Source organism: Mesoplodon mirus (assembly GCF_964341445.2).
Source record: "Mesoplodon mirus genome assembly, chromosome: 7".
In the NCBI taxonomy this organism is placed as follows: Eukaryota; Metazoa; Chordata; class Mammalia; order Artiodactyla; family Ziphiidae; genus Mesoplodon; species Mesoplodon mirus.
The window spans coordinates 84,702,464-84,725,359 of NC_138983.1; the positions used below are offsets into that span (position 1 = coordinate 84,702,464).

Sequence of the window (22,896 nt, forward strand, 5' to 3'; positions counted from 1 at the left end):
AGGACACAGGGAGGGTAGATGCTGGGCAGGTGGCCAACTTCTCTGAAGCCTTTCAAAGGACAGCGTGTATGTGGCTCAGAATAAGCATAATAGATTTTCAAATCCAGCAAACATTTTCTAACCCCTATTATAAATGAGTTTGTTTAATCCCAGCAACAAACCCACCTATGAGCATATACTGCCAGTACAAAGTTTAACATTAAGCAGAATACGATCTCCCTGTGAGCACGGATGACCACACGGCTGCATCGTGGTCCCAGCACCGCTGGTTCTCATAACTGTCTTCACAGCAGAACGTCTGAAGATCCAGATGCAAACACGCAGACTCTCATTTCTTCCTTAGACTTTAGTGTGTAGAATGTCTCTATGGAAGATGAACGAGGTAGGCAAGCAAAGAGCTTTTTACATGTAACTTTGACTATTTGCAAATCTTGCCTTCAATGCTAACTTTAGAATCCTGCCCCTATAGGATAAGATTTCTCAGTATTTGCATGATGTGCCTGTTTCTGTGAGTCAAGGTAAAACCTCAAAGCTTTCATCTCAGGTGGCAACTCAGAGATTCCCAGAGGCTACCCGATAGCTAGGTCTGCATGGGGCTGGGGTGAGAACAGATCTTGAGGTTCCAAGGAAAAGGCACAGTAAGTAACACCTGGTACGTAGTACCATACCCAGTTTGGAGCTGGTGAAAGGCACTGCATGAGCTTTGGGATCAGACAGACCAGGGTCCCATCCCAGAGCTTTCTTTTATTGTAACTTATTTGGCCTCCATTTCCCCATGTGTGAAATGGGGATGACAAAATCGTTTTCCAAGAAGTGGGAGGCTGGTTTTAGTTGTGCTCTTCTGCCTCTGCCTGAGGTCGGCTGCCTGGCCAAGCCCTCTGCATTCGTTTCTCCCAAGCAGGGTGTCTTCCCAGGCATGTGCTATAGCTGTTTAATGTGGGGTGTGTGTGTGTGTGTGTGTGTGTGTGTGTGTGTGTGTGTGTGTGTTGGGGACGGGAAGGGGATGCAGAGCTGGTGCTAAGTAGAAGGAATCTGCAAAGACAGCACCTGCTTGGCTCTTCTACCTCCTGAAGTGCATTTGGATGATTTATGTCCCCATTTCCCCTTCCTCGTTGACCTTGGAATGAGGGCCCTTCTCCTCTAGACTGTGCTGGCCAATAGCACAAGGGCTCGTCACCACCAAGGATTCTGCTCTTGTGAACATTTGAGATGCCTTTTTTTTAATGACATATATCATATGTGTTAATTTTAGAAAAATAAGTAGATGACATTGAGAAGAAAAAATAAAAAGAGAGGAGAGGAAATGCTACCTTGAGAAATCAGTGTTAATATTTTCATGTATGTTCTTCCAGTCTTGTTTCTATATATTGCCTAGAAATCAATCAATCAATCATTTTATAGTGAATTTATACTATGCACATTTTTTAAATTTTTAAATACTTATTATTTTTCCATTCTAATAAATCAACGCTCTTATCATTCGTCTTAAAAGCTACATACTTTCTCCTGGATGTACCCAGTGTTATAAAGTGGTCTGCTGTTCTAAACAACACTTGGGTTGTTTCCTCTTTTTTTTTTCTTCCACTGTTACTGACAATTCTGTGAAGAGCATCCTTGAAACTACAGATTTACTTATTTCTCCAGTCATTGTCCTTAAGGTACATTCCTAAAGTGGGAATTGCTGGGTCAAAAGAAGGCACATCCATGCTTAAGCCCTTAATGCCTGTTGCCAAGCCGCCCTCAGGCAAGACAGCTCCGTTTACCCCTCCACACCAGTCGGGGCAGTTGTGTCTTTGAGATGCAACCTGCACAAGAGCCCTAAGATGGACCCCAGCTCACTGCCTCGGCCCCCTCCACCCTCACCGTTCACAGCGTGAAAACATCCCAATTCCTGCACCCTAAGTACCCAGACTCTACAAAGCTGGATTTCCCCTGCAGTGAAGTTTGCTGGCTTTTGAAGAGGAATTTAGACGCTCTATTCCTCAGAACTCATGAGAGGGGTGAACTGGGAACGACTGCAGGATCCCGTGCTCCCATCACACAAATGGTCTCGCCTCTCAGAATTCAGAGGTGTGATTGGGTTATACAGCAGGAAACACTCCTGGGCGTGAACACAATTACTTGGGACCCCCAGCCAAGCCCCCGTGGCCTTGTCCTTTTTCTCCACAGTGCTCAGTGCTGAAAGAAGAGTTACAGAAGGAAGATGCCCAGAAGGAGAAGTGGGAAGCCCAAGAGAAAGAGTTAAAACTCTGCAAAACCGTGCGTTGAACCTCCTGACCCCTAGGTGTCCACTGAAAGCCTAGATTGGGGCCTTGAGGGTTTTGGAGGGGTTCCTTGGCCCATTAGCTAGCACAAGCTCTGGGGCTTTCTGGGTGTTTGTGTGTTAATGCTTTGATTTGCTGGCCTCAAAGAGATGGGTGAAAAGACCATGGAAAACACACTCTCCCCAGATTTTCTGGGCAGTTGGCTCAAGGCCCCTCATCAGGTTTCCCCTGGGGAAAGGGACGGGAGGTGGCCACCATATGCTGCTAGAAATTCACCGTGGTCCCTACCCCTGGACTTGTGATGCCCAGACTTTCATGATCCACTGTCACAAGTTTTATCACAGCCCTGAGCACTGTTATTAACACAACTCTTCTTGAAGTATTTTTACTTAAATACATTCAATTTTACAACAATTCATAAAAACAAAATAAAAAGCAAATGTATCACTGGCCTTGTATGGAAGGTGAACATAAAAATGAATACAATGAAAAGATGACCACTCAATGTAAATGTTCACCCCCTGTACCGGCCCGAACCCTCGTGCACATCACCAGGCATACGTTTTCCATCCGTTGGGAAGCCCGGTGCCTGGGACAGGGGGAGGAGACGTGTGTTCTTCTCTCTGTCAGGAGCACACTTCTCTGCCTCAAATGAGAAAAAAGAAAAATGTCATTGTTCTTTTCTTCCAAACTGTGCCCATTGTGTCTTCCAAACAGCCCTTATTTAGATTGAACTCAAAAATATACCCCAAGGAAAGAGATTCTAATGAGTGGATAGGTATCTTGTACTGTTTAATCCAGGATCCATGCTGATCTTCAAAAGAAACTCAAATTTTCCCTCACCCAGCCCTTTCATTGCATCCGTTGAAAGAAAGTCTACTTTGCCTCAAAGATGTGGAATTGTCCCCCAAGGGAAGGAATGAAGCGAATCCCAGACTAGGTTTCTGCCTTAATGAACCGGATGAAATGAGTTGTGAAGTTGACTTCCCTGTTGTTGGAACTCTTTCAGCAAATCCATGACATGGAAAAAGAAATGAGGAAGCTCAGGGTGGAGCTGAAAAGGAGCAGTACCGAGCAGAGCCTGATCTCTATGACGCTGCGGGAAAAGAGCAAGGTATGGCAGGGACAGGTCGGCCTGGGAACCACTCTGGGGCCAGCACTCCACCTGCATCATCTCTGTTCATCCTCACAATGACCCCATGCGGTCTATACTGGTATTATCCCCACTTTACAGTCGGGAAAACTGAGGCTCACAGAGGTGAAGGAAGTTATCCAAGTTCACTTGCATAAAGTAGTTGTGGCAGAACTTGAATCCAGGTCTGCCTGACTCCAAAGCTCCTGTGTGTAACCACTACCCTAGACTGCCTTCAAATCTTAATTGTGAAATTATCTAAGAAAGAATTGATCCATTAAATCAAGTTTGCCAATGATGTTGTTCCAACTTAAATTCTCATATTGATTTTTTTTGTTTTTTTGTTCCATCATTGAGAATGTTTTTAAAAATCTCAACATGTTTGTAATTTGTGTGTTTCTTCTTTTAATATGAACGATGTTTGCTTTATATATTTTGAGGCTGTGTTACTAGGTACATATAAATTTAGGATCCTAATACTTCCTGTAGAGCAAAACTTTAGATCATCATGAAATGTCCCTTTTCATCTCGAGTAGTGTTTCTCCCTTAACGTCTCCTTTGTCATTTAGGTTCACCACTGGCTTTCTGTTGGTTAGAGTTTTCATACCTTATCTTTTTCATACGTTCTCTGTCAATTTTTGTCTTAAGTTTTAGACATATGCCTTCAAATAGCGTATCATTTTTACAAAATCCAGTTTGACCATCTTTGACTTTTAGTCCATTTATATTATGTAATTACTCGTGTACTGGGATTTAAATCTACCTTCTTGCTCAATACCAGATGTACCATCTGTGGTATGTTCCTTTTTCTCTCCTTTCTTGCCTCCTTCTGAGTGGATGGTTTTCTCTTATTCCACTTTCCCCCTCTATTAGCTTGGAAATATTTCACTTTTTTACTATTCTTTTAGTCATAGTAAGACAATAGCATTCATCCTTGACTCACCAAAATCACACATTAATTAAGTTTTTCACTCTTCTACTATTCTCTTAGTAGTCATCCTGAAGACTATAAAGTGCATTCTTTTTTTTTTTTTTCGGTACGCGGGCCTCTCACTGTTATGGCCTCTTCCGTTGTGGAGCACAGGCTCTGGACGCACAGGCTCAGTGGCCATGGCTCACAGGCCCAGCCGCTCTGCGGCATGTGGGATCCTCCTGGACCAGGACACGAACCCATGTCCCCTGCATCGGCAGGCAGACTCTCAACCGCTGCGCCACCAGGGAAGCCCTGCATTCTTAACTTACCAAGAGGCAATAGTAGTTGATAATGATGCCCTTCTCCTTGACAGTGCAATGAGTTTCAAACACCTTAACTTCACTTACCCCCTCCAGATTTATAAGCCATTACTGTCATTTTCTAAACTCCTCTTGATAGTTAAAACCCCACAAGACATTATTAGTGTTTTTCTATAGTCAGTATCATATCCACACATTACCCTTACTGTTGCTTGTCTTTTCTGCATCTCTGATCACCCACCTGGGTTCATTTTTCTTGTGTCTGAAGAATACCCTTTAATGTTTTCCCTCATTGTGGCTCTGCTGATGACAAATTCTCAAATGTGCCTGTGTGTCTGTCTGGAGATGTATATTTAACCTTCATTCTTAAAACACATTTGACTGCGTATTGAATTCTACAATGGCAACTCTTTTCTTTCAGCACATTAGATACAGCATTAGATATGTCACTATTGTCTTGTGGCTCCTATTATTTCTATTTAGAAGTCATCTGTAAGCCTAACTGTTGTACCTTTGCATAATCTGTCTTTTTCTCCAGTTGCTTTTAAGATTGTCTTTTTCCTTGATTTCCAGCAGTTTTATTATGGTTTATCTAGGTGTGGATTCAGTTTTATTTACCTCGTACAGAGTTCGTAGGGGCTTCTTGAATCTCTGGCTTGGTGTTTTGCCTTAGTTCAGGCGCTTGGGCTCTGTACCACACAGGCAGTGGGGAGCTACTAAGCCTCCTGAACAAGTGACTGATGCAATGACATTCGTGGACAGTAATTAGGGTGAAAATGAGAGTTACAATTTCTCATGTACTAGGCGTTACCCTGAACTTTTCACCTCTTAATCTTTACAACAGCGCTGTGATCTAGAAATCATCCTCTCCATTTTACAGATGAGAAAGTCAAGGCTACTAGTTACTAGTAAAGTAACTAGCCCAATGGCACAGTCGGTTTTGTCTGACTCCAGGTTTGTCTGACTTCAGTTACCCTGGCATAGCAAACAGCCACATGCTACTGTTTACACTGAAATTAATGAAAATTAAATAAAATTTTAATTCAGTTCCCCCGCCACACCAGCCCCATTTCGAGTGCTCGATCCCCAGATGTGGCTGGTGGCTGCCGTATTAGACAACACAGCCTCGCTCAGAGTACCTGTACCGTTGCAGAAAGTTCTGGTGGACAGAGCTGCCTTATAGCAGGGTAACTCTCACAGTACCGTTAAGATTGCACTGGAAGAAACTAAACTCGAGGCGAGGAGGCCAGTTGTCACAGTCCAGCTTGCATTTGAGAGGGGTTGGAGGACAGGCGTGAGACCCCCGAGTGTGAGAGAGGGAGCAGGGCGGCTGCTGAAGGTGACTCTGAGGCTTGGGGACAGGAACGGGGGCTGTTCATGCAGAACACAAACAGGGGCAGAGTCCAAGGCTGGACTTGGCTTTTGCAGCATATGAAACAGGCTGCTGAAATAGAAGTCAGAGCATGTTTAGACCTGGGAGAAAACTAAGGCCCAGAGAGCTTAGATGACTTTTCCAAGGTAACGGAGCTGGGTAGAGGCTCTTCCACTGGGCCACACTACTCAGAAGAAAGCTCTTAAGGGCTTTTCTGGGTCTTTTATAACATCCCTGTGATCCCCCTCTTCAGATCCCTAAAAACACAGCCTGTGAATTTGTTTCAGCACAAAAACTTTCCATTTATTTACGAGTGTTTGCCTCATTTCCTGTTAGTGCCAGGGCCCAGGGCTCAGCAGGTGCATCCAAGAATTGAGCAGCTGCGAGGCCTACACTGGCCAGCCAAGGGTAGCGTGGAGCACTCCCAAGCTTACCGTGCGTTGACTGTTACCCAAGCAAGGGGGGAAAAGTAGGCAAGCTTCTCCACTTTAAAGGCCTTCCTTTTCAGGCTGCAGTTCTTAATAGACATTGCTTTGGCAAGCCTCCAGAGAGGTTACCACCAGTGAGTGTGCTCAAAGTGGTAACGACAAACAGTTATGATAATAAACCCAATCATAACATTTCCAAGTACCCATCACGAGTTATTAGAACGAGACTGTACGGCGGACATTGCCGTCCACCTTTCATAGGTTACAACAGTACTTAACACTCTCACAGAGCCCTTAAGCACTATTCCAAACATCGAATCCCCACAATGACTCTATGCAGTGATACTAGTATCATCATCCCCATTGGACAGATGAGGACACTGAGTCACGGAGCAGTGAAGTAACTTTCCGAGTGTCGTACGGCTTGTTAGGGACCGAGCTGGGATGGGAGTGTGCGGTAGAACATAGTTGAGCCCCGGGTGCAGAGCTCGGCCCTTTCCCGTAGGGGGCAACTCCCTGTGAGTTTGCCTCCACCCTGTGCATGCCTGTGACCCCTGCTGCTGGGCTGCAGCTGTCCCTACCCCTCAGGGACTCCCCCACTGCCATTAGCCCACCCAGAAGAGTTTCCCCAGAGGGCATGATGATCACATTAGCAGCAAGCCCACGCTTTCATCATCCTTTCAGGTTGAAGAGAAGCTTCGGGAGGATTCCAGAAGGAAATTGCTTCAGCTGCAAGAAATGAGGAACAGAGAAAACCTCATTAAAGCCAATTTGGAAAGGGCAGTAGGTCAGGTAGGCGTGCTGCAGAGCCCCTTCACGGGCCCGTGCTCTCCACGGAATCCCGCACTCAAGCGGCCGGCAGGGATGAATGAGGAGGAAGACGGCCTGCCTTAGTTCACCCGCTTATCTCAGGGGCAGGGCTTTGTGCGGCTTCCGCGTCCCCGTGGATTTCACTAAAGAGGCTTTTCCTTCTGGGAAGCTGCCCACTCCAGTGTTTGCTGTTGCCTGAGACCCTGACCAAGCAGCCAGTCCCAGCTCAAGGCCCACCCCAGTGAACCAGCTGTGCAGTTCCCTCTTGGGAAGGGTTTGAGCTCTTGACCTCGGTGGTGTTTCTAGCACTTTCTCCTTCACATTTTTTGTCCTGACATTTAGAGCGATCTTTCTTCCTCTGGGCCCCCAAACAGATGCTACAGTCAGTGTCCCCAGGGAAATGCCACATTTCTGTTTGTTTGTTTGTTTGTTTTGTTTGGCCGAACCGCGTGGCTTGCAGGATTTTAGTTCCCCGACCAGGGATGGAACCCGTGCCCCCTGCAGTGGCTGCATGGAGTCTTAACCACTGGAGCGCCAGGGAAGTCCTGCCACTTTTCTTAATAAAGTAGAACCCAGAATACCACAGCTTATGCCAGGTGGAGGTGGGCAGGGTGGGGAGAGGGCCATTTCCCAGGCCTCTGACCCAAGATGGCCCAGTGGCCCTTCCTCTGACACGTGGCACAGACATGAGGGCCAGAACATGCAAACGAGCCTTCACCAAAGGCTAAGGGAGAGCAAAGGAGAACCCAAGACGGGGCACTGGCCCTCCAGAACACAGCCCACCGAGGGCAGCCCATCTTGGACCCCCTCCACAAGGCATCCTCTCCTGGCAGCCACGGCTCCAGGGGGACCAAGAACGTTTTGCATGTATGTGTTTGTGCTTTTCTTTTTCTGGGAGAGTGAGTCCACCTCGTCACTCATTGGATGCTCAGAAGGATTTGTAAACCACCAAAAAAGGTTAAGAACCACGATCCTTAAAGGAGCCCTCCGTCCCACCCAGCCCAGCTCCCAAAGCCCTTGAGTTTGGTAGCATCCAAGCCTGAACCATCAGTGTGACCGGAATTTGTCCCACGCACTGAACTTCAGAGGCACCCACAAGTTAAATGATGATGCTGACCCTCAGGCAGGTTTGAAAGCCTCTTCAACCAACTTCCACACCATCACCCCCGGTGTCCTTTCTCCTGCAGGGTGCCGACCCCTTAGCAAGGCAGAGAGCCCGCCAGCCTGGGCTTCCCTCCATGCACCTGGGCTACCCCTCACCTTGCTGGCACTCTGCACCCACGGCGAACACCCGCCTTGAGGGCATGATCTGCGCCACTTGCCGAGCGCCTGGTCATGGCTCTGGCCAGGGGTCATCCAGGAAGACCCTCAGAGACACTGAGATTCCTCCAGGTCTAGACTCGAGAGAGAAAGGACGAACAAGGCTTCTCTGCGCTGCCTGGGCCTTGCTGCTTCACCCCCTTGTCTCCACAGCCCGCTCCCGGCCTGAGGTCCTGCCCTTCCCCAGGCCAGTGACCACAGGACTCAGCCCACCATCCAGCAGGACCTGTCCCTCCCCACCCCCACCCCCCACCAAGCAGTCCTGTAGGGCGCCTCTGGTGATAACACGGGCCATTGCCCACAGGGCCCTCTGCATAACCTCTTCCTCGGGTGAGCTAGGACCCTCCCTTGGCCATGAAACCAGCAGACGACCCAGAGTCCCTCCAATCACCCAGCTGGCTTCTGGCAGGATGACTGCAGAGGTGTCCTTAGGAGAGTCACAATTCCTCTACTTGGCTTCCCAGAGCTCCCTGGTGTGCAGCAGACTCCTGTGTCTTAGGACCTGTTCACGTTCTCATTGATTCTGTGGCCCTTGTGGTCCTTCAGGGCTCTGTTTTAGAGCCTTTCATGACCACATTTTGCCAGTGAGCCAAAAACCCAGGCCAAGGGCCATCACGTTGGGAAATTTCCAGAGAAACTTGGGCTTCTTTGCCGTTCAAGTCTCATGAGCCTGGGGCATCTTGAACTCGTCATTCTAGAAGCCCTGACTTAATTTAACTGTGTTGTTTCATCATCCGTAATATGAAGACACCAGCATCAGGGAGGCACTCAGTAAAAACTGGCTGAACTGAAGGAGAGGACTTTGAACATCTGACTTGACAGGTGTTTCTGTTCTAAGCATTCGATGAATGTTTATTGAGTGCCTGCTGTGTGCCAGGCGCTGCACCAGGCTCCGGGGACCTGGAGAGGAGTACAGGAGACGTCGTCTTCAGGACACAAGGTCTAAGGCACAAAACGGCAGCAGGCAGCTCCTCCTTCTCTCCCCAGGCACCCTTGCTGATGACACGAGTTACCCGGGCTGACAGCCTCAATGTTTATCTCACAGCCTGGTGCCAACGTAGCAATTACGGAAGAGCGCTCCCGGCCCTGGACTTCCCACTGGATAATTGGCAGCAAGTGGCTCTTCCGAGAGCCCGAGACGTGTGTGTGCTGACCGTGTGCGTCGGCTAGGTTAGGCGGGCACACCTGAAAAGTCATTAAAACCTGCTGTCCCCCTCTGTTGTGTGGGCACTGCCCCTTCCGGTGAGAGGTGAAGGTGTTAATTACCCATAAGGACCACTGAAGGCGTGCAGAGCCTTCTCACCGATTTCTCCCAGACCCAGCGATGGAGGCGCCTCCCCCAGCCTGGCCGCTGCAGCTGCGCCCCTCACCTCATCCCCGTCCCTTTCTTTGTGCTGCAGCTGGAGCTTTTCAGAGGTCAGGTCCTCAAGGCCACCTGCGGACGCGTGAAACCGTTCCAGGACACACCCGTCTCCAGTCAGCAGGCTCGTCTCTCTTCCCCACTTTCTCCTTCAGGGACCCGGGGCTCCAGACACTGGGAGCATATGTTCCTGTTTTTTGTTGGTGGCACATAATTTTCACACTGTTGCTACACCATAAAGATTTGTTTTGATTTTCTGGGATTTCCTGGCTTTTCAAGTAAAAGCCAGTTAAACTCCCTTGCAGTGTTTCTGTGAAAATCAAATTAAACCACCCAGGACTGTGTCTGGTCGGCAGACCCGCACGGTGAACCTCCGTTAGCCCCGCGAGGAAAGGGGCGGCCTCAGCATGGACGGTGCGTCCTCGCTCGCTCGTTCCTCCTGAAGTGGCAGATGGCAGTGAGGGTGGGCCTCTGGCTGTAACGATGCCTTATTATCCTTCCGTTTATCCTCTCCAATCCTGGGTGTCAGCGCGCGGGTCACAAGATCATACCACGGGCTTCTCTCGGACGACCTCCTTTTTAGGAGCCCACAGCATCAGGCTCAGCGTGATGAATCCCTCCCAGAATGCAGAATAATCTAGAACACACTCGTGGCCACATGACAGGCCTTTGGCTCTTAAAACACCATCTCTGATCCTGGGAAACATGCCCCGGTGACAGAGCCAATATCCACGCTCCAGAGCCAACCCCAAAACACACCAGGACCTCCCTCCTCCGAGCTTAAGCTGAAGCCCTCCAGGTCCCCTCCCCCCAGAGCCACCCTGCATTTTAATTAATTAATTAATTAATTTTTGCTGGGTTGGGTCTTCGTTTCTGTGCGAGGGCTTTCTCCAGTTGCGGCGAGCAGGGGCCACCCTTCATCGCGGTGCGCGGGCCTCTCACTATCGCGGCCTCTCTTGTTGCGGAGCACAGGCTCCAGACGCGCAGGCTCAGTAGTTGTGGCTCACAGGCCCAGTTGCTCCGCGGCATGTGGGATCTTCCCCGACCAGGGCTTGAACCCGCATCCCCTGCATCGGCAGGCAGACTCCCAACCACCGCGCCACCAGGGAAGCCCCACCCTGCATTTTAAATCTTTTTTTTTTCTTTTTCTCACCAGTTACCAGAAAAGAGCAGCAGGGTCACAGAGGACAATAGCAACGTTTGGCAGCAAAAGTGGACCCTGCAGAAGGAGACCCAGCTCAGCAGCTGCAAAGAGGAGGAAATCACCCAGAACATCAAGAAGCTGAAGACATCCTTAGACAGTTGCCAGGTGCCCCCTTCTCCATTCCTCAAATGTCCCCTGTGTCTCATTTCTGTGCTCCTTGTTCAGGAAATTGTCCAGCTCTGCTTTTAGTCCACCTTTTCTCTTGTTGGAGAAATCTGTTTGAGATCAGAAAACAAAGGACCTCCAGAAATGCCTCCCAGGTGAACTTGGTGTGGCCAAGGAGAAGCTGCCCGACACACTCCAAGTACTGCCTTTGGGAGGCCCCAGACCCCGGGGGAAAAAAAACAGCCCCGTGTTATTTCCAGAGAAACCAAAGAAACATTCTGCTCTTTTTTTGCAGTTTTCTTTTCTGTCCCAGCAGTGGAAGGCTGCTCTTACCCTTATTGGACCAGAGGGTCTGGCAGAGCCCCCACTTCATGGCCCCCACGCAGGGATCCAGCTTATCACATCAGGCAGCTGCTTCTGCTTTCTCTGGAAATATGCAGCTACTATTTGGGGAGTCTGGGCAAATGTTGGCTTGTCAGCACTCTTTCAAATCAGGAAACCGCACTTTATGACCAGCTTGTGTGTTGATCTCAGCAGGAATTCTGTAACCAAATTTGCTTCTCCTTTCAGCCAAATCGTCCTTGGCAATTTGGCTTTGGAATTGCCTATACCTAAACAAAGGGTCTATTTGTCCATCCAGAGTCCCAGTTAGAGTGCACGTGAAATAAAAGCTGCCTCCTTCCTTCCGCCCCCCGAAAAAGGGAAGTAAAACTGGGCCGTCACAGGGCGGCCAACATACGGCTCTGCCTGCTTCACGGGCCTGTCAAGAACACTGCTCTGTGTGGGTCACAACCGTCAGGTGGTATTTCTGGCGATGGTGCCCGGGCTCCTCACGACCTCATCTCTTTCCAGGCGTGCATGACAATGTCTTGCTCTAGCAATGAGCTGAAGAAGGAGGTCGACCTCCTACAGCACCTGCAGGTGAGCCCACCTGTCTCAGGGCTCCAGAAGGTGGCACTGGACATCTTGCGCCTGTCACTGTCCTGGCTGGAGGAAACGGAGCATCTCCTCCACGAGGTGGGGATCCAGTTCTCCAGCTCCGACAAAGGTGATTGAAACTCTTTTCTCACATAGTTACATGACTGAAATATTGCGTTGAATCTGATCACGATGGGACATCTATTGAGGGAGGCTTCTTAGGTATGTGGCCAAGTGTTCCCTTCTCCAGACTTCACTTTGCTTCACCACTTGAGAAGCAGTGTTCCTGGAAAAAAGTACACAAGTGAGACGTGATTACTGGAGAAAAATGAGACGTGACAGTGGCAAAAGGAAAAATCGAAATTATGCTAAATCTTCTCTCTCAGAAGTAACCATATATATACATATATAGAGTAGAGACGTTTTTTAGAGCAGTTTTATGTTCATGGCAAAATTGAGAGGATGATACAGAGATTTCCCAGGTACCCCCTGTCCCCACTCATACACAGCCTCCCCCATTTATCAGCATCAGCACCAGAGAGGTACAGTTGTCAGGACTGATGAACCTACATTGACACATCCTAATCACCCAAAGTCCATGGTTTATATTAGGGTTCACTCTTTTTCATTTTAATTTTATTGGAGTGTAGTTGATTTACAGTGCTGTGTAGGGGTCACTCTTGGTGTTGTACATCCTATGGGTTTGGACTTGGACAAATGTGTGATGACATGTATCCACCATTATAATATCATACAGAATCGTTTCACTGCCCTGGCCTTTCTCGCCTTCTGAGATGGCCCACGCTCTGTCTGTGGAGTGTGTTTCTCTCTAAATAAGTCCACGTCTTACCTATCACTTTGTCTCTCACTGAATTCTTTCTGCGATGAGACATCAACAACCTGAGCTTCATTAAGTCCTGAGACCAGCAGGTCCACCAATAATGAGGCCCACCCCGGGGAGGACCCAGAGGCCCTGTAAATCACAATGCTCCACCGGGAAGATGGTCCAGTCCTGAAGGTGCCTTTGATCCCAAATCTACTGCCCTAAGCAGAAGCCAGGGAGCACGGTGGGGGATGTGGTTCAGATCAGGCCATCTCTGAGCAGATTGGTGGATTCTGTGCACAAAGCCCTGGTATTAGGTCAACTCGATTTATGAGTTTCACTTCTCAGGTCACTCTGTAACTACACAGTAATAGAAAGTACGCAGAATTCATTAAAAGCCACCTGTGGAGTCCATAGAGGGGAAGTGGGGTGGGTGAAGTTACAGATCAGGGACGTGGTAATAAAGCAAAATGATGATAACCCATAAACCCAAATATCTAGAAACTGATATTCTAGAAACTGAGGAAAGTAAAGCTACAAGTTTAACAAAATAAAAAGAAGCAAAGGAGAAGCCAACTTCAGAGCCAGCCTATGCAATTCCTCCATGGCAGCGCATGTTTGTCTGATTGAAGCCTGGCCCTGCTGTTCTTCAGTGCCTTCCTATTAGTGCCTTAAGTAATCAACATCTCCAGTAATCCCTCTGCAGTGTTCAGGAATTCAACTCGTCATGGGGAAACCTGTGGTTTGAGGACTTAAGTTTTTAAGATAACGTCTTTTCTTTTCAAAACTGGACATTTTTATTCCAAATAAAAGAACCTATCCCCCCCCAAAAAAAGAATAGTTTCACTGCCCTGAAAATCCTCTGTGCTCCCTCCCAGCCCCCCCGCAGCCCCTGGCAACCACAGATCTTTTTACCGTCGCCATAGTTTTTGCCTTTTCCAGGATATCATGTAGTTGGAATCATACAACTTTTCAGATTAGTTTTTTTTATTTAGTAATATGCATTTTCATTTCCTCCAAGTCTTTTCATGGCTTGATAGCTCTTTTTTTCTTTTTAAGTGCCCAATAATATTCCATTATCCATTCACCTACTGAAGGACATCCTGGTGGCTTCCAAGTTTTGGCAGTTATGAATAAAGCTGCCATAAACGTCCACATGCAGGGTTTTGTGTGGACATGTTTTCAACTCCTTTGAGTAAATACCAAGGGCGCGGTTGCTGAATCGTGTGGTTAGAGTACATTTAGTTTTTTTTTTTAATTAATTTATTTTATTTTATTTATTTTTGGCTGCGTTGGGTCTTCATTGCTGCGCACGGGCTTTCTCTAGTTACCGCAAGCGGGGGCTACTCTTCCTTGTGGTGCACGGGCTTCTCATTGCAGTGGCTTCTCTTGTTGCGTTGCGTGGGCTCTAGGTGCGCAGGCTTCAGTAGTTGTGGCACGCGGGCTCAGTAGTTGTGGCTCACGGGCTCTAGAGCACAGGCTCAGTAGTTGTGGCACACAGGCTTAGTTGCTCCGTGGCATGTGGGATCTTCCCAGACCAGGGCTTGAACCTGTGTCCCTTGCATTGGCGGGCGGATTCTTAACCACTAGGCCACCAGGGAAGTCCGTAGAGTACGTTTAGTTTTTAAGAAAACCACAAAACTCTTTTCCAAAGTGGCTGTTTTGCGTTCCCGCCAACAGTGAATGAGAGTTCCTGTTGCTTCACATCCTCGCTAGCGTTTGGTATCGTCACTACGATCATATTTTGTGTGGAACTTCCAGGGCATTTTCCCATGGAAAGAGCTGTGTGATTCTAGGCAAGTTACTTCCCCTCTCTGTGCCTGTTTCTTTACCTGTAAAATGGGGATAATAGGGAATACTCACCCCTTAGGATTTTTGTGAGGATTAAAATGCATTGATACATGTAAAGTACTTAAAATAGTACCTGGCATAAAATAGGCACTACCTATCCACGTGTATTGATTTTTTAACTTTACAAAAGAATAATGTCATATTATACCCAATTTCCTTTAGTTTCATTCCTAACAGTACATCTGGAGCACCCTTCCATGTCAATACACACAGATCTACATCATCGCTGTCACTGATGGCAAGGAACCTCATTCTGAAGGGTGTACCGTAATTTATTTAGCCAGTCCTCTATAATGGGCATTTAAGTTGCTTCCAGTTTTTCACACTTAATAGATGAGGCTGACATAAATATTATTCACACATACCTGTTCATCTTATCTTTATCATCCTAGATGTGGAAGGATATGAACCACTTTCATTCAACAAAGATTTATCGCAGGCCTCCTAGATACCAGGCACAGTGCAGGTTGGAAATATAATGGGGTCAGAAACAGGTAGAATTCAGGTTATGGGGTATATGGATGTTGGCTGTAAAATTCCTCCCTCTTCACTGTACATTTGAAATCTTTCATAATAAAATATTGGGGAACTAACAGGCACTCTCCCTGCGCTTGTAGATCTTAGGGTCTCAGGGAGGAATAGGGGTGGGGCATTAACTGAAAAATCACTCACATGTAAAACTTTAATCATGACAGTTGCTTTGAAGGAGAAGTGCAGGGCTCTGACCTGGTCAGGGACGGCAGGGCACCTGCAGGGTTCATAGGAGTTATTTGCCAAAGAGGGGAGGGGAGGGCATTCTGGGTGGAGGGAGCAGCGTGGTGGGATCGCAGGAAGCATGGAAAACTCATGGGACTAAAAGAAATGGAGGCGGAGGGCAGGGACTGGTGAAGGAGGTCCACAGGGGCTGTATCATGGTGTGGCCGGGGGCTTGCAGAGCACTGGTAAGAAGCTCTGCTTTAACCTGAGAGCAGAGAGAAGCCCACGAAAGGTTTTAAGTAAGGAACTGATGGAACAGGCTTGCATTTGGAGACAGTCATCTTGGCCACGAGTGGAAAATGTACAGGAAGGTGGCCAGCACAGAACCCCGGGAGAGCAGTTAGGAGGCTGTCACAAGACACGATGGTGGCCCTCACTGTGGCAATGGAGGGGACGGAGCAAGAGAGAAGATTCCAGGGGCATTTAAGAGATGAATCAACAGGCCTCAGTGATGGAGTTAGATATGGCTAGAAGGGAAGTGATGGAGAGAAAGGGGGCTACAGGTCTCCAGGTTTCTGGCTTGTGTTAAAAGTACAGATGTGGTTCCTTCACTAAAATCCAGAGTAAAGAATGCCACAGGAGGACCAGGTTTGAGAGGGAAGATGAGTGTGAGGTGCCTGTAGACATCCAAAGTGAGGTGCCAAGGACGCAGCTGTCACCCTGGATATCCAACCGTATCAGTGATGTGGCCCTGGAACCCAGAAGAACATGTGCCACATAGCGGGTGCTTAGTCAGATGGGATGGATGGACGGGTGGATGGATGGATGGTGATTAAAGCCATACGTGTGAATGGTATCACTAGGAAGAAAGTACTGAATGAGAAGGGAGAGCCCAGGGCCACACCTGGGAAACTCCAACATTTATCCTTGATACTACTTGCCAAAGCGCTCTCCAGAGAGGCTGCGCAAATTTGACATTCTTACAATAATGAATGAGAATAGAGGAGTGATTTTCAACTCTGGTGATTAAGCAACCCCAGCCAGGATATGTCTAAGGTAATCCAGAAGGTGGTGTGAATTTCTTTTAAACGTGTTTAAAAAGAAAGGCAAGGCTTCCCTGGTGGCACAGTGGTTGGGAGTCTGCCTGCTAATGCAGGGGACACGGGTTCGAGCCCTGGTCTGGGAGGATCCCACATGCCGCGGAGCAGCTAGGCCCGTGAGCCACAGCTACTGAGCCTGCGCGTCTGCAGCCTGTGCTCCGCAACGAGAGGCCGCGATAGTGAGAGGCCCGCGCACCGGGATGAAGAGTGGCCCCTGCTTGCCGCAACTAGAGAAAGCCCTCTCACAGAAACGAAGACCCAAGACAGCCAAAAAAATAAATAAATAAACAAATGTGGGGTTTAAGAAAAAAAAGAGAGGCAAAATCCAGATGAACTTTTCTGTACGTGCCTGCCCCTCACAGATAGCATAGAGAACGGGGGCGCTGCATTGCTCCCGGCAACCCAGCCCCTCCCCAACCCCTGTATTACTGTCGTTGTAATCATGGCAGAGTCTGAGTGTGCGTGAAACCAAGAGAGATGTGGCCCACAGTTCTAGCTGTTCTTCAAAATCAGAACTAAAACAAGGAAAGACCATGATCTCTATCCTAGTAATAGCGGGGCCAAGCAATGTGTGCACTGTCCCCTCCCCAGGCTTTAGGACTCACTGAAGCCTCTGTCTCTAAATCTAGTCATACATTCCCGTAAAGAAACATGGGTTGCAAAATTAAGCCATCAGGGGCTTCCCTGGTGGCGCAGTGGTTGAGAGTCCGCCTGCTCATGCAGGGGACACGGGTTCGTGCCCCGGTCCGGGAAGATCCCACATGCCGTGGAGCAGCTGGGCCCGTGAGCCATGGCCGCTGAGCCTGTGTGTCCGGAGCCTGTGCCCCGCAATGGGAGAGGCCACAACAGTGAGAGGCCCACGTACCGTAAAAAAAAAAAAAAAAAAGAAGCTGGCTCAAAAACTTTTTATGTGTTAGACCACCATGATAAGTGATTCAAGGTACTTCCCATCACTGAGGCCAGCAGGGGATCCCCCAGTCACTCATCACCATACGCAAGCAGTCCTAAGAGCCTTGTGTGTTCACAGTTCCTAAGAGGAGGGTAGGAACCATGGTTTGTTTAACTCCTCCTCGGTACTTGTCACTGTGTTAGTTGTTTTACATGTACTGAGTACTTTCATCTTCCAACAGCCCAATGAGCCAGGTACTATTGTCGTCTTTATTTTGCAAGTAAGGAAACTGAGTATCAATAACATTAAGGAACTTGCTCAAAGTCACACAGCTGGTACATGGTAGGGTCAGGACTCAAACTGAGGTCGTTGTGATCCTGGCACTTGTGCTTTTTCTGTGACCCCACACGCCCTCCGAAGATCCAGAGGGGTACCAGGTACATGCCCAGTTCCTAGAGGACAGGTTCTGTCGTTAACTTGAACAGAGACAAACCTGAGAGTTTCATTCCCTGGAGTGAAGGGTGTCTGATGCGCACCGCGGGCCTCGCCCCAGCAAAGCCCCATTTGCATTAGAGCAAATAAGTCTGAGTTCAGGCTTTGGAGACCAGCTACTAAGGTGTGACTATCAAGTGTGCGCTTACTCACTGTGTGAGCAGGTCTCGACTTCTGTGTGCCTCTGTTTACTTGGTTATAAAATGGGGTTAAGATCTCACCAGGTAGTTGTGAGGATTAAACGACGTGGTACCCAAATCATGGGGTCACACATAAGCCTTAGGAAACGGTAGCTGCCATCCGCATCAGCCTTGAATACTTGTTGATTTAATGTGAACTAAATGTGGATGGCAAGCAGATGGGTATGCACACAGGCAGGGCAGCTTGATTTACTCACGCCGAGGTGCCTTTACCTGTGACCCCTGCCGCATCTCTATTTGACAGCTAGTCAGATTTTCTTAGCCGTGAGCACTCAGTTCTCTTCCCAGGCCTTCTTCCTCAGCTCTTGACAATGGGCTGCATTTCCTAGCTGCCGAGTGGTAAAGCTGGGACTCCATCCAGGTCCCTCTGACCTCAAAGCCCCTGCTCTGAACCACCATACTACCTGCCTTTTAAAATATTGTCCTAAGGGATAAAACACACGTAACGAGCTAGGTCTGTAAAATCCTGGAATAAATCCCTCAGGGAAATCCAGGTTGAGTAACTATTGTTGGATCATGTCATGAGCAGCCCAGGAGATTGGGGTCACTACTAAAGATCTGATTGGTTAAGATATCACCTAACACCTGTCACAATGGCTGTCACCAAAAAGAACACAAATAACAACTGTTGGCGAGGATATGGAGAAAAGGGAACCCTTGTACACTGTTGGTGGAAATGTAAATTGGTGTGGCCACTACGGAAAACAGTTTGAAGGTTTCTCAAAACACTAAAAATAGAACTACCACATGATCCAGCAATTCCACTCCTGGGTATTTATTCCCCTAAAATGGAAAACACTAATTCAAAAAGATACATGCACCCCAATGTTCATAGCAGCATTAGTTACGATAGCCAAGACATGAAAGCAACCTAAGTGCCCATCAACAGATGAGTGGATAAAGAAGATGCAGTAGGGAATTCCCTGGCGGTCCAGTGGATAGGAGTTGACGCTTTCACTGCTACGGCCCAGGTTCAGTCCCTGGTTGGGGAACTAAGATCCCACAAGCTGCATGGTGTGGCCACCCCCGAAAAATAGATGTGATATATCTATATCTATATCTATATCTATATCTATATCTATATCTATATATATATATATATATATGCAGTGGAATACTACACAGCCATAAAAAAGAATGCAATTTTGCCATTTGCAGCAACATGGATGGACTTGGAGGGTACTATGCTTAGTGAAATAAGTCAGACAGAAAAGGACAAATACTGTATGATACCACTTTTATGTGGAATCTAAAAAATAAAACTAGTGAATATAAGAAAAAAAGAAATAGACTCACAGATATAGAAAACAAACTAGTGGTTACCAGTGGGGAGCGGGAAAGGGGGAGGGACAAGTTAGAGGTAGGGAAATAAGAGGAACAAACTACCGTGCTCACTTCAGCAGCACATATACTAAAATTGGAACAATACAGAGAAGATTAGCATGGCCCCTGTGCAAGGATGACACGGAAATTCATGAAGCGTTCCATCCTTTTGTGACCAGAATGGGAAGGAAATTCAAAAAAGAGGGGATATATGAATACATAGAGCTGATTCACGTTGCTGTACAGTTGAAACTAACACAACATCGTAAAGCAGCTATACTCCAATTTAAAAAAAAGAGGTACAAACTACTATGTATAAAATAAATAAACTACAATGATATATTTTACAGCACAGGGAATATAGCCAATATATTTTTTTTAATTTCACTTTTTCCTAATTTTTTTAATTCTTTTCTTTTTTTTTTTTAAACCCCACATTTGTTTATTTATTTATTTTTTTGGCTGTCTTGGGTCTTCGTTTCTCTGCGAGGGCTTTTTCTAGTTGTGGCAAGCGGGGGCCGCCACTCATTGTGGTGTGCTGGCCTCTCACTATCGCGGCCTCTCTCGTTGTGGAACACAGGCTCCAGACGCGCAGGCTCAGTAGTTGCGGCTCACGGTCCTAGTCGCTCCGCGGCATGTGGGATCCTCCCAGACCAGGGCCCGAACCCGTGTCCCCTGCATTAGCAGGCAGACTCTCAACCACTGCGCCACCAGGGAAGCCCATAGCCAATATTTTATAATAACTATAAATGGAATATAACCTTTAAAAATTGTGAATCACTATGTTGTACACCTGAAACATACAATATTTTACATTGACTATATCTCAATTAAAAAATAAAAAAGCTGCGACCTAAAAAAAAAAATCTAATTGGTGAAGGATTACTGTGTGGTCCCACTGGAAGACAGGAAACATCTAAGGAGGACCTTAAAAGTCAGCTCCCCTCTCCTCCTGCCTGGTTTCTCAGCTTCTTTTGATAAGGGAAAGAAAGGACTTTTTACATTTATCTTTGCAAGCTCAGTTGATTGTGTCTATTTCTGCAAGACTTTGTTGCAAATAAAAGGATTCCTTGCATACATAGAAAATCGCTCTTTCTCAGATATCCAAGATATGCAGTATTTTTATGGGAAAAAAAGAAAGTTGTAATACAATATGCACAGTGTTCTCCCCTTTTTTTTCTTTTTTTTTTTTTTTCAAATGCCAATATCCAACCACAGGAGAAATCTGGAGGAAAAGACATAAAAGTGTTGAGAGTATTATCCCAGCATGATAAGACTGCGTGAGCCTTGACTTTCCCTCAGTCGTTCAACAACTATTTATTGCAGCCCTACTGTGTGCCGGCCACTGAGGATACAGCGGGGGGACACTTTCCACTTTATGGGTTTCTGCCCTGTTTGGATTTGTGTAACAGGCATGTGTAAATTTTGTAACCAGAACTATAATCAAGAATTGCTGCTTCTCCCAGAGAAGAAAATCCCTCTTTCCAACAGCCCAAGTCTGCATCACCCATCTCTGCCATCTCGCGATCCACCCAGTGCCCCTCTCCTCACGCACCCTTCACATAAGCCAGCCCAGCCCTTCACTCTCCAGCCTCTAGTCTCTCTGAAAAGAGAATGAGAGACCTAGGTCTGAATTCTGATCCTACTGCTTACCAGCTCCATAGCTTAACCTTGCTGGGCGTCTGTGTCTCACCTATAAATGCAAACACATTTCCTTGCTGGGCTGTTTGTAATGATCAGAAAATATCACGTGGTAAACTTCTGGCATGGTGCCTGGCACACGGCAAGTGGTTAATACTGAATAGCTATTATTATAATATTATTATTCTCACTCTTCCAAGCTGGAAATTCTCAGCAAGTGGCATTGTCAGAGGTCAAGGGCCCAGGCACGAGCCTGTTCAGCTCCCCTCCTGTCTCTCTCCGCACCCACCTTTCCTCCTTTCCCTCCATCTTCCCTCACTACGTTCTCTTTCCAAATGCAGCTCTTCCCTCCCTGAGTCTCCCCTTCTCTCTCCCTCCCAGACCACCTTGTGCACAAGCTCCTGAATCACGACCTCCTTCTTCAGCGTCTACAGCCTCCCACTCCATCTTTCTCCTTCGTCATCAAACATGCACTTCAAGCTGGTGCATCTTCACTGGGACCACTGCTTCTTTAGCTCCTTTTCTACTGCTTGTACTCCTGTCCCACTAAGACCTTGAAGTGCATTACACCCTGTGTGCTCACCACCAACTTCCCACATTGTCTTTGCCTCTTTGGCAACTGACGTGGCCCCCCCGCACTGAAGCCCCAGCTTCCTCCCCCGCCATGTTCTCTCTGGCCTACCCAACCCTCTCGGTTTGCTTTCTTGAAACCCTCTCATCTTTGATAATTACAGCTTGGGTGGGTGATGCTCCTGGCAGCCAGTAGGTGGAGGCCAGGGATGCTGCTAAACGTCCTACGGTGCCCAGGACGGCTCCCACGATGAGGACTGTCCAGCCCAACACGTCGAGATGCTGCAGCTGAGAAATGCTGCTGGCTCCTTCGTCTCTGATACATCCCGGTTATTTTTCTGAAAAAAAAATCACCCTTCATTAAGCCAACTCACTGCTCCATCAGAAGCTGAAATAGCAGTGACTCAGACCCTGGAGTCACACCACTGTGATCCCAAGCCCTGGCTCAGCCATTTGCCAGCTGTGTGGCGTCCAGCAGCCACAGGTCTCAGAGCCCGACCGCCTCATGTGTAAAAGGAGGCGATGGCGGGACAATACAGTGGGGTGATGCGTTGATTGCTTGGCAGAGGGCCGGGCACACAGGTCACACTCGTGACATTTCAGTGATGTTTAAATCAAGTTTATACTCTTTAGGCTACTGTTCTAGGCTGGCCACAAACTGAACTCAGCTTTCCATCCCAACTCTTCCCTCTACTCCTCCCCTCCCCCATCATCTGCTCTAACCAAATTAAGCTCTTCCAGAACATGCACTGCATTTCCCCACCTCTCATCCTACCTCCTGCCTTCACCCCCCATATTAGTTTCCTATGGCTGTTCTAACAAATTACCACAAACTTAGGGGCTTAACACAACTCATATTTATTCTTTTACAGTTCTGGAGGCCAAAGGTCCAAAATCAGTTTCGCTAAGGTAAAGGCAAGGGGCTGGTTCCTTCTGGAGGCTCTAGGAAAGAATCCGTTTCCTTGCCTTTTGTAGTCTCTAGACTGGAAAAGGCGAGGAAATAAAAATTCCCCGCTTTCCTTGGCTCACGGCAGAGGAGCACCTTCAACTCTCTGCTTCTGTCACATCACCGTCTCTGTCTGTCTGTAGTCAGACTCCCTGTGTCTGCTTCTTGTAAGAACCCATGCGCCTATATTGGGTCCCCCCAGCTAATCCAGGATAAGCC

General features: G+C 47.6%; 1 protein-coding gene across 1 annotated transcript in view; it reads left to right on the plus strand.

Annotated features, from left to right (window-relative positions):
* LOC309808023 (forkhead-associated domain-containing protein 1-like) overlaps positions 1–22,896 on the plus strand; it is a gene marked incomplete at both ends in the record, with an annotated part of 321,911 nt that overhangs the window by 64,114 nt on the left and 234,901 nt on the right. Inside the window, 6 exons of the mRNA XM_082628037.1 lie at positions 2,170–2,259; positions 3,274–3,378; positions 7,114–7,221; positions 9,960–10,043; positions 11,076–11,228; positions 12,081–12,281. Coding sequence (XP_082484163.1) covers positions 2,170–2,259; positions 3,274–3,378; positions 7,114–7,221; positions 9,960–10,043; positions 11,076–11,228; positions 12,081–12,281 — 741 coding nt within the window. The remainder of the gene's footprint in view (positions 1–2,169; positions 2,260–3,273; positions 3,379–7,113; positions 7,222–9,959; positions 10,044–11,075; positions 11,229–12,080; positions 12,282–22,896) is intronic.